The sequence below is a fragment of the Canis aureus genome, chromosome 16 (genome assembly GCF_053574225.1).
Source record: "Canis aureus isolate CA01 chromosome 16, VMU_Caureus_v.1.0, whole genome shotgun sequence".
Lineage (NCBI taxonomy): Eukaryota > Metazoa > Chordata > Mammalia > Carnivora > Canidae > Canis > Canis aureus.
In genome coordinates this window covers 40,743,539-40,760,577 of record NC_135626.1, presented here as the reverse complement: position 1 = coordinate 40,760,577, position 17,039 = coordinate 40,743,539, and the positions used below count along the sequence as shown (strand labels likewise).

At 41.1% G+C, this 17,039-nt stretch overlaps 1 protein-coding gene across 14 annotated transcripts in view; it reads right to left on the bottom strand.

The window, feature by feature from the left end:
* Window positions 1-16,818, bottom strand: part of ATP6V0A1 (ATPase H+ transporting V0 subunit a1) — a 64,981-nt gene extending 48,163 nt beyond the window's left edge. For 13 of the 14 annotated variants that reach the window (XM_077853288.1, XM_077853294.1, XM_077853291.1 and 10 more), the window contains exons 1-2: window positions 16,686-16,818; window positions 14,523-14,686 (exon numbers count right to left, since the gene is read on the bottom strand). In XM_077853288.1, coding sequence (XP_077709414.1) covers window positions 14,523-14,639 — 117 coding nt within the window. In that variant the 5' untranslated portion in view covers window positions 14,640-14,686; window positions 16,686-16,818. The other variant, XM_077853290.1, reaches the window with a different exon arrangement.
* Between the last annotated feature and the right edge of the window lie 221 nt (window positions 16,819-17,039).

Sequence of the window (17,039 nt, the reverse complement as noted above, 5' to 3'; positions counted from 1 at the left end):
AGCCCCAAACTGGCAATGTTCCAAATATCCAACAACAGAACAGATAAAGACATTGTGGTGTATTCATACAATGGAATAAATACTACTCCATAATATAAAAAGAATCAACGATAGATACACATAAAAATAAATACATCTCAACATGAGCTTAAATTAAATAAGTCAAACATAAGGTTTTGCAATGTATGATTCCATTCACATAAAGTTCAAAAACAGGCAAAACTAGATGATGGTAGAAAACAAAACAGTGGAGAATGACCAGAAGTAGGCACAAGATATCTTTCTGGGCTGATGGAAATATTCTATATCTTGCCTGGGGTGGTGGGTGCAAAGGTATAAACATTTACCAAATCATCAAATTGTACTCTTAAGGTCTCTGCATTTCGGTGAATATAAATTTTACATCCATTAAAAAAAAAAAGTGGGAAGAAAAAAAGGAAGGAAGAATGGAAGGAAGGAGAAAAAACAAATGGAAGAACAAAAGAAAGGAATGAACATACACAGGAGTAACTATGAGAAAAAATGAGCAAGTATAAAAAATGTACAAAGGAAACACCTGAGCTAGACTCTGTGGGATGAGGCAAAGTTCACCAACCAAAAATAGGCAGAATGAAGCAAAAAGACCATGACAAGCGACTCAGAGACATAAATAATTCGCACAATCAGAAGGGGGAAAAATAGTTCCCTAGGCAGAATGGAATCAATCTGATTTTTTAAAAACACTTTTTAAAGATTTACTTTTTTGAAGAATAATACTATGTATGAAGAATAAATTGTAAGAGGGGATGACTAATGATGGAGAAACTAGTAAGTACATTATTGGTATTATATTAATTTAGAGAGAACTTAAGGCAAAAAGCATTATAAGTGATTATGAAAATCACTACAGTTTCCAGGAAAATACAACAATCCTAAACTTCCACGTCTCTAATAAAATGTTTGTTTCTAGGGCAGCCCCGGTGGCGCAGCGGTTTAGCGCCGCCTGCAGCTCAGGGCGTGATCCTGGAGACCCTGGATCGAGTCCCACGTCAGGCTCTCTGCATGGAGCCTGCTTCTCCCTCTGCCTGTGTCTCTGCCTCTCATTCTCTCTCTGTGTCTCTATGAATAAATAAATACAAAATCTTTAAAAAAAAAAAAAATGTTTGTTTCTTTCACCAAGAAGGCAGTATATTGACCCTCTACTTGAAATTTCCACTTCAATAAACATGACAGTGAAGTGAAAGTAGCCACAAGACTCCTAATAACTTTACTGGTTTCATTATCTGGAGGCAAAGTTCAATTTCAGCCAGTTTCAGGTAAGGCGTTTCAAAATATCTGGGCAAGGCATCCTCAAAAATATTTCCAAAAGAATAGCAGAACCACAAGGAGACACTGACAAATCTATGAAGGGGAAATTTTTATTTATTTTTTTAAAGATTTTATTTATTTGACAGAAAGAAAGAGAGTGCACAAGCACAGACCAGTAGGCAGAGTGGCTGGCAGAGGAAGAGAAGCAGGCTCCCTGCTGAGCAGAGACAAGGAGGGGGGAGGTGAGGTGAGGGGGCATGGTGTTCAATCCCAGGATCCTGGGATCATGAACTGAGCCAAAGGCAGAAGCTTAACTGACTAAACCACACAGGTGCCCCATGTAGTAGGAAATTTTAAATATACTTTTAAATTATTAATATATCAAGTCTACCAAATATAAGGACAGAGAATATGTGAACAACCTAATAAGCTTAATCTAATATACATATATATACACATATATAGACACATACAGACAGAGGCAAAGCATCCAAGAGTTCTCTATTTATGAGTTAATTATGAAAGCTGACTACAAAATAGGTCACACAGCAAATCTCATTAAAGAATGGGTACTATACAATGTTCTATGATAATGCAATTAAGTTAGAAATCAATATCAAGGGATCCCTGGGGGCTCAGTGGTTTGGCGCCTGCCTTTGGCCCAGGGTGTGATCCTGGAGTCCTGGGATGGAGTCCCACGCCGGGCTCCCTGCGTGGAGCCTGCTTCTCCCTCTGCCTCTATCTCTGTCTCTCTCTGTGTGTGTCTCTCATGAATGAATAAATAAAATCTTTAAAAAAAAAAAAAAAAAAAGAAAGAAAAAAAGAAATCAGTATCAAGGGGTGCCTTGGTGCCTCAGTCAGTTAAGCATCCAACTCCTGGTTTGTTTGTTTTTAAATTTTATTTATTTATTCATGAGAGACACACACAGAGAAGTAGAGACTCTCTCAAATAAATATTTTTTAAAAATAAATCAATACAAAAAATACAACCTAGGGGTGTCTGGGTGGCCCAGTCTTGACTGCCCAACTCTTGATTTTGGCTCAGGTTGTGATCTTGGGGTTGTGGGATGGAGCCCTGAGTTGGGCTCCATGTTCAGTGTGAAGTAGGCTTGGGATTCTCTCTCTCCCTCTGCCCCCACCCCTGCTCATATGTGCAAACCCTCTCACTCTCTTTCTCTGAAATAAATAAAATCTTAAAAAAAAAAAAAAACGAAACAAACTCTCCCTCTGCCCCTACTCCCCTGGCTCTGTGCATGCATGCTCTCTCTCTAAATAAATAAATTAAAAAAAAAAAAAAAAAAAAAAACGAACACCTAAATGACATACTTGGAAATTCTAAAATAGTCCTAAATATCTCATGGTTCAAAAGAAGAAATCAGGGATCCCTGGGTGGCGCAGTGGTTTAGCGCCTGCCTTTGGCCCAGGGTGCGATCCTGGAGACCTGGGATCGAATCCCACGTCAGGCTCCCGGTGCATGGAGCCTGCTTCTCCCTCTGCCTGTGTCTCTGCCTCTCTCTCTCTCTCTCTCTGTGACTATCATAAATAAATAAAAATTTAAAAAAAATTAAAAAAAAAAACAAAAGAAGAAATCATAACAAAATTCTTAGTGGTGCCTGGCTCAGTCAGTAAGCATCCAACTCTTGGTTTCAGCTCAGCTCATGATCTCGAGGTTGCAAGATCAAGCTCGTGGGCGCTCAATGCAGAATCTGCTTCAGATTATTTCTGCCTCTCCCTTACCCTCTGCTCCTCACCCTGCTTGCGTTCTCATGAAATAAAATAAAATAAAGTAAAGTAAAATAAAATAAAATCTTTTTTTTTTAATTTTACTTTAAAGAGAATAGGGAGCCTTGGTGGCTCACTTGGTTAAGCCTCTACCTTTAGCTCAGGTCATGATCCCAGAGTTCTAGGACTGAGCCCAGCATTGGGCTCCCTGCTCAGTGGGAGTCTGATTCTCCCTCTCCCTCTGCCTCCAACCTGCTCATGCCCCCCCTTAAAAAAATAAAAAATCTTGAAAAAAAAAAAAGATAATTAAAGAAATTATTAAAATATTTAGAATGTGGGATCCCTGGGTGGCGCAGCGCTTTGGCACCTGCCTTTGGCCCAGGGCGCGATCCTGGAGACCCGGGATCGAATCCCACATCGGGCTCCCGGTGCATGGAGCCTGCTTCTCCCTCTGCCTATATCTCTGCCTCTCTCTCTCTCTGTGACTATCATAAATAAATAAAAATTTTTAAAAAATTTAAAAATATTTAGAATGTAATGATAATGAAAATGTAAAGATCAGAGACTGTGCAACTCGGTCTTGAGGTTGTGAGTTCAAGCCCGTGTTTGGCATGGAGTCTACTTAAAATAAAAATATTTTATTGTTTAGATTTTATTTGAGAAAGAGACAGACAGAACATGCATACAAGTAGGGGGAAAGGGAGAAGTGGATTCCCCACTGATTAGGGAACCCAATGTGGGGCTTGATCCCAGGAGACTGGGATCATGACCTGAGCCAAAAGCACACGCTTAATTGACTAAGACACCTAGGCTCTCCTAAAATTTTATTTTTTAATGTCAAGATCAAACTCTGTGGGATGCAGCTAAAGTACTATTTAAGGGAAGCCTGGGTGGCTCAGCGGTTGGGCACCTGCCTTCAGCCCAGGGTGTGATCCTGGAACCCAGGATCAAGTCCCACGTCAGGCTCCCTGCATGGAGCCTGCTTCTTCTGCCTATGCCTCTGCCGCGCTCTCTCTCTGTATTTCTCACGAATAAATAAATCAAAATCTTTAAAAATTAATAATAATAAAAAAATAAATCCTTCTTTAAAAAAAATAAAGTACTATATAAAAGGAAATTTAGGGGCAGCCCGGGTGGCTCAGTGGTTTAGCACCACCTTCGGACCAGGGTGTGATCTTGGAGACCCAGGATCAAGTCCCATGTCGGGCTTCCTGCATGGAGTCTGCTTCTCCCTCTGCTTGTGTCTCTGCCTCTCTCTTCCTCTCTCTCTCATGAATAAATAAAATCTTTAAAAAAATAAAATAAAAGGAAATTTAGGGCCACCTGGATGGCACAGTCAATTAAATATTGAACTATTGGTTTCAGCTCAGGTTGTGTGATTGAGTCCTGCATTGGGCTCGAAGTACAGCATGGAGTCTGTTTAAAATTCTTTCTTGGGCAGCCCGGGTGGCTCAGCGGTTTAGCACCACCTTCAGCCCAGGGCGTGATCCTGGAGTCCTGGGATCAAATCCCACATCAGGCTCCCTGCGTGGAGCCTGCTTCTCCCTCTGCCTATGTCTCTGCCTCTCACTCTGTTTCTCTCATGAATAAATAAATAAAATCTGGGAATCCCTGGGTGGCTCAGCGGTTTAGCGCCTGCCTTTGGCGCAGGGCGTGATCCTGGAGTCCTGGGATCAAGTCCCACATTGGGCTCCTGGCATGGAGCCTGCTTCTCCCTCCTCCTGTGTCTCTGCCTCTCTTTCTCTATGTCTATCATAAATAAATAAATAAATCTTAAAAAAAGATAAATAAATAAATACATAAATTTATAAAATCTTTAAAAAAAGAAACTCTTTCTCCCTGCCCTCTCTAAAATAAATACATAAATCTTACAAAAAAAAAAAAAAAAAGGAAATGTATAGCCTTAAATGCATGTACTAGAATAAACTAAAAACAAATGTGCCAAGTGTTCAAGAAGTAAGAACAAGGTGACAGGAAAACAACAGAAAACAACAAAGAGCAGAAATGAATGAAAGTTCCAGAGAAGATCCACCAAACCAAAAGCTATTTTTGGTTTTGTTATATTTTTTACTTTTTAATATATTTTTAGATTTTTATTATTTTCTTAAAAGCTGGTTATTTGGGCAGCCTGGGTGGCTCAGCGGTTTAGCGCTGCCTTCAGCCCAGGGTGTGATCCTGGAGACCCAGGATCGAGTCCCATGTCAGGCTCCCTGCATGGAATGGAGCCTGCTTCTCCCTCTGCCTATGTCTCTACCTGTCTCTCTCATGAATAAATAAATAAAATCATTTAAAAATAAATAAATAAATAAAATATATCCATCTAAAAATATCAGGCCTATCGGCGCCTCACTGGCTCAGTCCGTGGAATATGTACTCTTGATCTCAGGGCTGTGAGCTCAAGCCCCACACTGGGGTTATTTTAAAAATAAGACTATCAAGCCTACAACGTTTAAAGATAGTTTCTACTAATCTTTCAAAGACTAGAAAAGCCCAAATTTTTGAAAAATTGTTCAAAAGTGGAAAAATGAAGGAACACTCTTCAATTAGTAAGATTGGTCAGTATAAACTTGATACCAGATAATAGTAGTTTCAGAAAGGACACTAAAAGCCAATATCAAAATTAATTAATTAATTTAATTAAAATAAAAATAAAAGCCAATATCACTTATTGATATAGCAGTTTCCCCTTATTCATGGTTTTAGTTACTGCAGTCAACTGTGGTCCGGAAGCAAGTGATCCTCCTTTGGTCAGAAAGTCAAAGTAGACTAATGCTATGTCACCAAGCCTACATCATCCACCTCATTCTTCTCCTTACAAAGGCATTTTATCCTCTCATATCCTCCCAAGTAGTACAGTATAATATGATATTGAGAGATTGACCACATTCACATACTTTCATTAAAGTGTAGGACTATAATTGTTCTATGTTATTATTGTTTGTTAATCTCTTACTGTGCCTACTTTATAAATTAAACTTTATCATAGGTATGTATGTATAGCAAAATACAATATGCATATTTGGGTTTAGTACTATCTGTGGGTTCAAGCACCCACAGTGGTATGTATATACTTGGAATGTATCCTCCAGGGATAAAAAAAGGGACTACTATATAAGTGAAAAAAATCCTAATATAATATTAGGAAACCATCCTCCAAATTCTTTCAAAATACAACTAATGACCAAGTTGGGCTACCCAGGCTTGCAAGGATGATTTTAGAATTAAAAAAAAAAATTTATACAAATGGACAATAAGCATATGAAAAGATGCTCCACATAACTGGCCATTTGAAATGCAAATCAAAACCACTATGAGGGATGCCTGGGTGGCTCAGCAGTTGAACCCTCTACCTTTGGCTCTGGGCGTGATACCTGAGTCCTGGGATGAAGTCCCCACATCAGGCTCCCCTCGGGAAGCCTGTTTTCCTCTGCCTATGTCTCTCTCTCTATTTCTCATGAATAAATAAATAAATATCTTTTTTTTTTTTTTATGATAGTCACAGAGAAAGAGAGAGAGAGGCAGAGACACAGGCAGAGGGAGAAGCAGGCTCCATGCACCGGGAGCCCGATGTGGGATTCGATCCCGGGTCTCCAGGATCGTGCCCTGGGCCAAAGGCAGGCGCTAAGCCGCTGCGCCACCCAGGGATCCCATAAATAAATAATCTTAAAAAGAAAAACCAGGGCAGCCTGGGTGGCTCAGCGGTTTAGTGCCGCCTTTGGCCCAGGGCCTGATCCTGGAGACCCGGGATCGAGTCCCACGTCAGGCTCCTTGCATGGCACCTGCTTCTCCCTCTGCCTGTGTCTCTGCTTCTCTCTCTCCTCTCTGTGTATTCTCAGAAATAAATAAAATCTTAAAAAAAAAAAAAAAAACCACTATGAGATACAACTTCATAGCCATTAGGACAGCTATAATAAAATTTTTAAATGGAAAATAGCCATTATCGGTGAGGTGGAAAAAAATTGGAACCCTTGTATATTGCTGGTGTGTGGCTGCTGTGAAAAGTAGTCTTGGGCAGCACCGGTGGCCCAGTGGTATAGTGCTGCCTTTAGCTCGGGGTGTGAGCCTGGAGACCTGGGATCCAGTCCTGCATCAGGCTCCCTGCATGGAGCCTGCTTCTCCCTCTGCCTGTGTCTCTGTCTGCCTCTCTCTCGCTCTCTCTCTCTGTCATGAATAAATAAATAAAATATTTAAAAAAAGAAAAAGTAGTCTGGAGGTTCCTCAAAAAATTAAACACAGAATTACCATATGACCCAGCAATTCCACCCTTAGGTATAAGCACTCAAACAAATACTTGTACACAAATGCTTAGAGTAGCATTACTGACAAGAGTCAAAAAGTAGAAACAACCCAAATATGCTTATCAACTGATGAATGAATAAACAAATGGCAGTATATACATACCACAGAATATCACTCAGCCATAAAAAGGAATGAAGTCTTAATACAAGCTACAACGTTGATGAACCCTGAAAACAATATAGTAGGCCAAAGAATCAAGACACAAAAGGCAACATATCATATGATTCCAATCATGTTTAATGTCCAAAATAGGGAAATCCGTAGAGATAGAGATTAAGTAGTTGGTCAGGGTGGTGGAGGGAGTCATGAGGAGTGATTGCTAATGGGTACAAGGCTTCTTTTGAGGATAATGAAATGTTTTGGAATTAGTGGTGACAGCTGCATAACTGTGAATACACTAAAAACCAATGAATTGTACACTGTAAAATGGTGACTTTTTTTGGCCTATCTCAATTTAAAAGAACATAGGCAGGGATGCCTGGGTGGCTCAGTGGTTGAGCATCTGCCTTTGGCTCAGGTCATGATCCCAGAGTCCTGGGATTGAGTCCCACATCAGGCTCCCCACAGGGAGCATGATTCTCCCAGTGACTGTGTCTCTGCCCCTCTCTCTGTGCCTCTTAAATAATGAATAAAATCTTAAAATAAAATAAAAAAACATAAGCAGAGGAGTCAGACAGTCTGGGGGTACAGATCTGTGTGTCCTGGATAGCTATTTTCATCTATGTCATAGGTTCCTAGTCTGGAAAATGAGAATGATAAATTCCACTATTTAAAAGTAAGTTCTAGGGGATCCCTGGGTGGCACAGCGGTTTGGCGCCTGCCTTTGGCCCAGGGCGCGATCCTGGAGATCCGGGATCGAATTCCACGTCGGGCTCCGGGTGCATGGAGCCTGCTTCTGCCTCTGCCTGTGTCTCTGCCTCTCTCTCTCTCTCTCTCTCTGTGTGTGACTATCATAAATAAATAAAAAATTAAAAAAAATTTAAAAATAAAAGTAGGTTCTACTTCTGAGGGATGCTGGGAGAAATGCCTCCGATAATAATGTAAAATACTCAACATGCGGGATCCCTGGGTGGCGCAGCGGTTTGGTGCCTGACTTTGACCCAGGGCGCGATCCTGGAGACCCGGGATCGAATCCCACGTTGGGCTCCCAGTGCATGGAGCCTGCTTCTCCCTATGCCTGTGTCTCTGCCTCTCTCTCTCTGTGTGACTATCATAAATAAAATAAAAAAAATTAAAAAATTAAAAAAAAAATACTCAACATGCATTGATCAAAAGAATGCAAACTGTCATTGTGATTTTAAGTGTTAAACAATAAGGGACTGAACAGTAGAGAAGTATGTCAAAGAGAAGCCTGGATAAGGAGACAGGTGAGTCACAGAAGATTTTGAACAAGTTGAGTGAGGAAAATGTCTTATTCAATTGTCTCTCTAAAACCCAGAGTGGTATCTTTTGCCGAGAAGATAGATAACAACTCTGCCTTATACCTGAAACTGACACTCATTTTAATACACTTTTTTTTAATACACTCATTTTAATACAATTTCACAATTGCATAATTTCACAGGAAAAATAGATACAAGATACAACATGGACGAACCTTGAAAACATGCCAGATGAAAGAAGCCAGTCAGAAAAGACTACATAGTATATGATTCTATTGACATGAAATGTTCAGAATAGGCAAATCCATAGAAACTGAAAGTAGATTAGTGGCTGTCAGGGAGTGTGATGGGAAGAGGGGGATTGGGAGGAAATAGGCAGTGACTGTTAATGGTACAGAGTCTCTTGTCTTGGGTAATAAAAATTCTAAAGCTGACTGTGGTGATAACCTCAATAAATGAAGAAAAGGCAACCCATAAAATTCCATAATCATTTATGGCAATAAAATCAGAAATTGAAAGGAATCTATAATTTAATAGAATTTTCCAAGAATTTAAGAGTAAATGTTCTATTTACATTGTGAAATATTGGGGCACCTGGCTGGCTCAGTCGCAAGAGCACGTGACTCTTGATCTTGGGGTCACTGAGTTCAAGCCCCCACTGGGTGTAGAGATTACTTAAATAAATAAACTTAAAATTAATAAAAATTAATTTGTGAATTAAAAAAGATTCTCCTTAAAGTCAGGAGCATAGACAAGAATGCCATGTAACAGATAATACCCTACTTCCTTATTAACAAAAATCTCAATTTGTTCAAGGCAGTTACTGCTCAGTTGAAAAACCACTTTTCCCAGACTCCCTTGCAGCTAGACTATGTCATAATTCTGGTTAACACAGGGGATCCCTGGGTGACTCAGCAGTTTGGCACCTGCCTTCGGCCCAGGGCACGATCCTGGAGTCCCAGGACTGAGTCCCACATGGGGGTCCCAGCATGGAGCCTGCTTCTCCCTCTGCCTGTGTGTGTCTCTGCCTCTCTTTCTGTGTTTCTCATGAATAAATAAATAAAATCTTTATTTATTATTTTTTTAAGATTTTATTTATTTATTTATAGAGACACAGAGAGAGAATGAGAGGCAGAGACACAGGCAGAGGGAGAAGCAGGCTCCATGCAGAGAGCCTGACATGGGACTCGATCCAGGGTCTCCAGGATCACGCCCCGGGCTGCAGGCGGCGCCAAACCGCTGTGCCACCGCCAAACCGCTGTGCCACCGGGGCTGCCCTAAAATCTTAAAAAAAAAAGCAAAACAAAAAACTGGTTAACATAAATTAGGAAAGTCTCCTGAGGATTTCTGAGGATTTTTTTGTTGTTGTTTTTTCTCCTGATAAAACCATTTCTCCATCTTCCCTCCACTTTCTTCTTCTTGCCTAGAATATGGATGTAACACCTGGAACTGTGGTGGTCATCTACAAGTACAAAAGCCAAATGCTCAAAGGCAAAAAAGAGATACAGAATGATCTTACTAGAACACTGATGATAACGTGAAGCTCAGCTTCATGTTCCATGAGAAAAGTACACCCCTATCACTTGGGTTTTCAGTTACATACAGCTGAACACAATCCCAACCAGTATTAGTTTGCTGTTACTCTTCTTCAACACGTTAGTAATGGTCCTTATGTATATGGAAAAATAAAATAATAAAATAAAATAAAATAAAATAAAATAAAATAAAATAAAATAAAATAAAAAGGATTTGAAAGGAGAAAATAGTTTACTCTCCAATGGTGCAATAAAAAAGATTTTATCAAATATAGCAAAATGTTAACAACTGATGAATCCACACCAGAGTATTCAGCCTTGAAATTTTCAAAATAAAAATTAAGGGCAAAAAATACCAACAAGCAAAAAAGAACAATAACTTTTACATGACAACATATACCATAAACAAAGGAAAAAGACAAGCCAAATTGTCAGTAAAGGATTAGAAAAAGATTAGCTTCCAGTAGATAAAAAGAACTTTTACATATTCTACAAGTCAATAAGCCAGACAAGCAATCCAATGAAAAACAAGCAGATGGTATGGACAACACATTCATGGGAAATGAAACCCCTTATGTCCAATAAACAGATAAAAAGAGGGACACCTGGGTGGCTCAGTGGTTTAGCACCTGCCTTCAGCCCAGGGTGCGATCCTAGAGTCCCAGGATCGAGTCCCCCATCGGGCTCCCTGCATGGAGCCTGCTTCTCCCTCTGCCTATGTCTCTGCCTCTCTGTGTCTCTCGTGAATAAATAAATAAAATCTTAAAAAAAAAAAAAAAAAAAAAAACAGATAAAAGATACCCAGTATACTAACCAAGAAAATGCAAATTAAAACAAAAAATATAGCATCTCACACCCATCATATTGGCAAATTTCTTTAAGCTATATTGACACAGTTATAAAACAACAGGAACTTTCAACCAACAATCGTTAATTTGAACAGGTATGACACTGTCAAGTAGGCTTTAACACACGTCACAGTTAAAGAGGCCCACCATACTCAGCAATGCCATACTTATAATCCCTGACACAGCAGCAAGTCTTTGAGATCAATACTCTACACAGTAACACTAGAACATCATTTGCCTTTTTCATCCTCTCTCTCTCATGAGTGTTCAGTGAAGTTTACCAGAGGCTCATGGTATACATTGCAGCCAGATGACTACAGAAGCAGATAGGAGAATCCAGCTATCTTTTATTAATTCAGACATTAAAAAGATTTTCAAAAATGTAAACACAATGCCATTCCTCTATTTTTGTTTTCTGTTTCAGAAAATATAGTTATTTTTCATAAAAAGGTTATTTATGTGGGACACATAGGTGGCTCAGTAATTGAGCATCTGCCTTTGACTCAGGGTGTGATCCCAGAGGGATTGAGTTCTGCATCAGGCTTCCTAAATGAAGCCTGCTTCTCCCTCTGCCTGTGTCTCTGCCTCTCTCTGTGTGTCTCTCATGAATAAATAAATGACATCTTAAAAAAAAAAAAGTTATTTATGATATAACACATACCAGGTTTATTTTTGTGATTTTTAAGTAAATAAGCATTTTAAGCATATCTCAGTTTTAATTTCCAATACAATAAATATTGATAGCTATAACTCACATAAAAACTTTGGGGTCCTCAATCATGTTTTTGGAGTGTAAAGAGGCCCTTAGACCAAAACGTTTGAGAACCACTGCTCTGGAGAAACTATCCCGCATGTATACCAAGAGACATACAAGAATCTTGCTTGCAACACTGTAATAACAAAGAACTGTTCATCATAAGGAAAACATGATAGACTGTGTATATAATAACTATAAAGCCATTTAAAGAAATGAACTAGTACTACCTGTACCCCATGGTCAAATCTCATAAATAATGAATTTAAAAAGCACAGTGTTGGGCAGCCCGGGTAGCTCAGTGGTTTAGCGCCGCCTTCAGCCCTGGGCGTGATCCTGGAGACCCGGGATCCAGTCCCACTTCAGGCTCCCTGCATGTGCCTGCTTCTTCCTCTGCCTGTGTCTGTGTGTGTGTGTGTGTGTGTGTGTGTGTGTCTCATGAATAAATAAATTCTAAAAAATAAATAAATAAAATAAAAAACAAAAAGCACTGTTGAAGGATATATACAATATACCATGCATATAGTTTTAAAACATGCAAAATAGGGGCACCTGGGTGGCTCAGTGGTTGAGGGTCTGCCTTTGGCTCAGGCTGTGTCCCGTGGTCCTGGGATCAAGTCCTGATTCAGACTCCCCGCAGGGAGTCTGTGTATATGTTTCTGCCTCTCTGTCTGTATCTCTTATTAATAAATAAATAATCTTTTAAAAATTTTTAAAAAATAAATAAAACATGCAAAATTATACTAGTATATATGACTACTTAGTGATATATACATACACAGAAAATTTTTTTTAAAAACCACATGGGAGGGATCCCTGGGTGGCGCAGCGGTTTGGCGCCTGCCTTTGGCCCAGGGCGCGATCCTGGAGACCCAGGATCGAATCCCACGTCAGGCTCCCGGTGCATGGAGCCTGCTTCTCCCTCTGCCTATGTCTCTGCCTCTCTCTCTCTCTCTCTCTCTCTCTCTCTCTCTGTATGACTATCATAAAAAAAAAAAAAAAAAAAAAACCACATGGGAGAAAAAAAAAAAAACACCTGGGAGGGGCACTTGGGTGGCTCAGTTGGCTAAGGGTCTGTCTCCAGCTCAAGTTATGACCCCAGAGTCTTGGGATGGAGTCCCACATCAGACTCCCTGCTCAGCAGGGAGTTTGCTTCTCCCTTTCTCTCTGCCCCTCCCCCACTGCTTGTGTGCGCATGCATGCTCTCTCTCTCTCTCTCTCTCTCTCTCCCCTTCGTTCTCACTCTCCCAAATAAAATTTTTAAAAACAAAAACAAAAATATATGGAATGATAAAAGCAAAAACTGGGCTCATGGTTTGCTTAGTCAATAGAGCATGCAACTCTTGGTCTCTGGCTGAGTTCATGCTGGGCATGGAGCTTACATTAAAAAAAAAAAAAAGCAAAAATCAATGCAGAGGTTACCTCTAGGGAGGTGGGGAGAGAAATAGCATGGAGGAAGGATACACAGAAGCCTTCAATTGTATGTGGAATGTTAGTAGAAACACGGGTATTCATTATGTTTTTCCCTATAATTTTCCCTATGATTGCAATACATCGTAAGTAAAAATGAAGAATGCTGAATAGACACAGTGGGTGTTAGGAGGGGGAAGATACCATAGACCAAATGAAGGATTGCAAATTAAGGGTGACTTAGGTTTGATTTAGGTCTCAAGTCTAGAAAACTGGAAGAATATCGATGCATTAGCTCAAATTTTAGGAAATCAGAATGAAGAAATAGTTTAGGAAAAGGTGTAAGTGGTAGGATTTAGACATGCTACCAGGAGAAGCAGAGATGATAGAATTCTTAGAGAGCTGTAAATTTAGAGATGACATTTGGGAGCTGTCAGGGCCAGAGATACAGATTTGGGACTCACTAAATAAAAGTGGAAGATTTGAGAATAGAAGAGATCATCAAAAAAAGGTGAATAAGGAAGATGAGGGTATGGAGAAACTCATCCAGAGAGAGCAGAGAGAGCTTGGGAAACAGACACAGAGGGCCACAGTGGAGAAGATAAAAGAGAGGCTAGGGAAAGACAGCAGTGAGACCCCACAAGGTCAGAGAAGGAATCAGTCAGGAAGAACATTAGAAAACAGAAGGTATAAAAAGGTTCAAAGAGAATTAGAAATGTACTATGTCACCAGATTATAATTTCAGCATGCCAATTTCAGGAAGCCTATATTGATGAATTCCACCCCTTTCTGACCACTCCTCATTCATTCCAACAGAAGTTGATTCAGTATCTTAGTATATGCTTACTTATACATCTGTAACAGGACACATCAAATTTTGTAATAAATACTTCCTACTGTATGGAAGAACTATGACATTTTTTAAAAATAACTTGCTATGGTATTAAAGAGGCCAAAAGCAAAGTGTAAGCCTTGAACAGGTTAGAGTGGTGTCCTCTACTTGCATCTCAGGCAATCACCTTGAGACTGCTTAGGATTATTCTCAAAGGGGGAGTTAGTAAAATCGTGGAAAGATTGGCACAAAACATTCTTACCTCTAGAGAGACAATTGAAAATGTACACTCTACCAATATTAAGCCAGTGCTATAATGTTATTTTTGCAAATAAAAAGCAAAACATTAAAAAAAAAAAAAAAAAAAAAAAAAGCAAAACATTCATCACAAGGCAACTGCCCCTAAGAAAAACAGTTCAGCGGTATTCAAGAAGCCGCCCCACAACTACTTACATCACGAAACTGAACCTTTCCCAGTTCCCCTAATTCACTGACGCAACAATAAGCAGCTTCTGACTGTAGAAAAAGCTGAGCCAGTGTCATCTCCTCACTCCGGAAAAGCTCCCCCATGGTGGCGGGAAGTACCAGTCAACAGAGTACCTGGATTTCTCTCCAACCTAAGGCAAAAAGAGAAAACTGCATTACAGGGCTAAGAGCAAACACAACAACAGTAAGGCTCTTTTGTTTTGCATTTCATGTCTACCACCTTATGCAGACAGATCTTTAACATCCTGCTTAGAAGGACTGAGAGGAGAAATTGCAAAAATTACAAAATCCTCTCCCACAGAGTACCTGATGAAAAGTCACTTCCTTCACAGTCAACATCAGGATTAAATGACAACATTTTAAGGAGTCTCAATACATAAGAATGTATCCACGTTCAAAAACAGGAACTGGGATTCCCAAACAGCTCTTTAAATGCCCTGGACAGGGTATTATGATCTGGTGACGTCCACACTGCACCTTTTTTTGGCTTGTGTTAGGAAACAAACAGAAGAAACCTACATTACCCTTTCATAAAGGATGTCTCTGTTGAGACTAGTTTTTTAACCTCTACTGCCCATTCTAACTGCTGGAGTCCCAGCACTATCCTAGAGCTATGGCTACTTTAAAGGGCTTAACCTTCTAACTCCTCAGAAAACACCATTTTCTCCCAAAGGAATCTAAACACATCAGCATTATCTCAGGAAGGGAGGTGGGGGGCAGGGGCACCTGGCTGGTTCAGTTAGCACAGCATGTGACTCTTGATCTCAGGGTCATGAGTTCAAGCCCCACCTTGGGTGTGGAGCCTACTAGTTTAAAAAAAAAAAAAAGCCTGCAAATTAAGTTCAATTTCAAGTCCAGCATGACAGGAATACATTGATAATGACAAAGCAGTTTTATCAAACCACAAAGAACAAGCTTGCCACCCCCGTAGCTTTCTATTTTTTTATCCCCATCTTCAAGATTAATTACATTCTTCCATCTGTTAAAGCTTCTCATGCATGAGCCAATAAAGGTTTCCTTTTAGGGCTGTCTTACCCTTGGCCAGTATGAAAGACAATGGCGCTATCAGTGGTCCTGAAACTGCAATTATTTATTCTCAATCAGCTATTGTGAGGCACAGGCTGTACCCTATCTAAACTCAGCAAACTGTACAGTATTTTTAGTATCATGAGGGCAACCATAATGATACGTGAAACTGGCATCAAAGGAAGAGTTACTGCTCTGCAAGGCGGGAAGACATTTTGAGAAATCTGAATGACAATACCTTTGGGCATTTGATGTTCAAGGCAGCAAAACAACACACTCAGACATAAGCAACAATTTCTCAAGAGATTATGTAGCCTGCCTTTAAAATGGTCTATACCTGAGTCACCCAAAACAGCTGTTACAAACCCTCCCACATCCTCCCCAAAACAAGGAGAGATTCCACAACCTCTGAAGCAGGTAAAATCATGCCTGATCAGCAGAGTTCAGGGGCTGCCAATAATGACAGCCTCAGAGCTGCCTCCCTCCTTCTGGTCTTTAATGATTACAAGTCTCCCTAGAACATATCTCTCCCGCTGGAGCCAAAGAGAAAACTAAACAGACCAAAGCGATTCGGGGGTGAGGATGTCACAAAACAAAATACGAAGAAACAGTAATTCATTCCGCACAAAGTAAGTATAAATAAAGCGGCGGGCGCCCAGCCTCACAATTGTTATCCAGTCCTCGCCTCCTACGAGGTATTCTAATTCACCTGCTTCATTTCCTGTCTACCTACCCAGTGAGAAAGCAGGAATTCCCTTGAGCCCAGGCACACCTACCTTCAGAAGTGATTAAAGGTGGGGGAGGGACCATTGAATTGGAAGCCCCTTTAAGAAGCCCCCCAAATTCTTCTGCCTACCCAGTAACCTTCTGTTCCTCCGCCTCCGCCTTAAATGGGGGAAGGGTTCAGGGCCTCCAAAGAGGAATGAACCTCCGATTCCTCTGCCCTCAGGCGGGGTGCCCGAAGAGGGGTGAACCCCTCATTTCCTTTCAGAGACCTAAGGTCCCTGCTTAATTCCTTTTGACAAGCGAGGAGACTGTTAGGAGCATTTCCCGTGCCCTTCCGACGCCGCTCGCTGCCGCGCTGTACCTACATCCCCCGCTCACCTTCAGCCGGGGGCCGGGCCGCAGCCAAAGCAGCCGCCCCAGACCAAGCCCGCAGCTTCAGCGGCTCGGGACAGCGGCGCTCGACGCGCGTGCGTCCGCAAAGCCCTGCCCCCGCGCAGCCGCCGGCCCCGCCCCCACGATGACCTCATTGCAGTCAGCCAATGGGGAGAGGCCTGGGTCGGCTGCCGCAGTGCAGAGTCGCGGGGGCGCAGGCAAGACCCTGAGAGCTGACGCCATCTTGTTCCTGCGCCTGTGACTCCGGGCCCCGCGGGACTGGGCTGCCTGTGGGGGCTGCTGGTGCGGCTGCTTTGCGGCCTCCGCCGCTGCGCCCTTCAGAATCCTTTCTCCCTAACA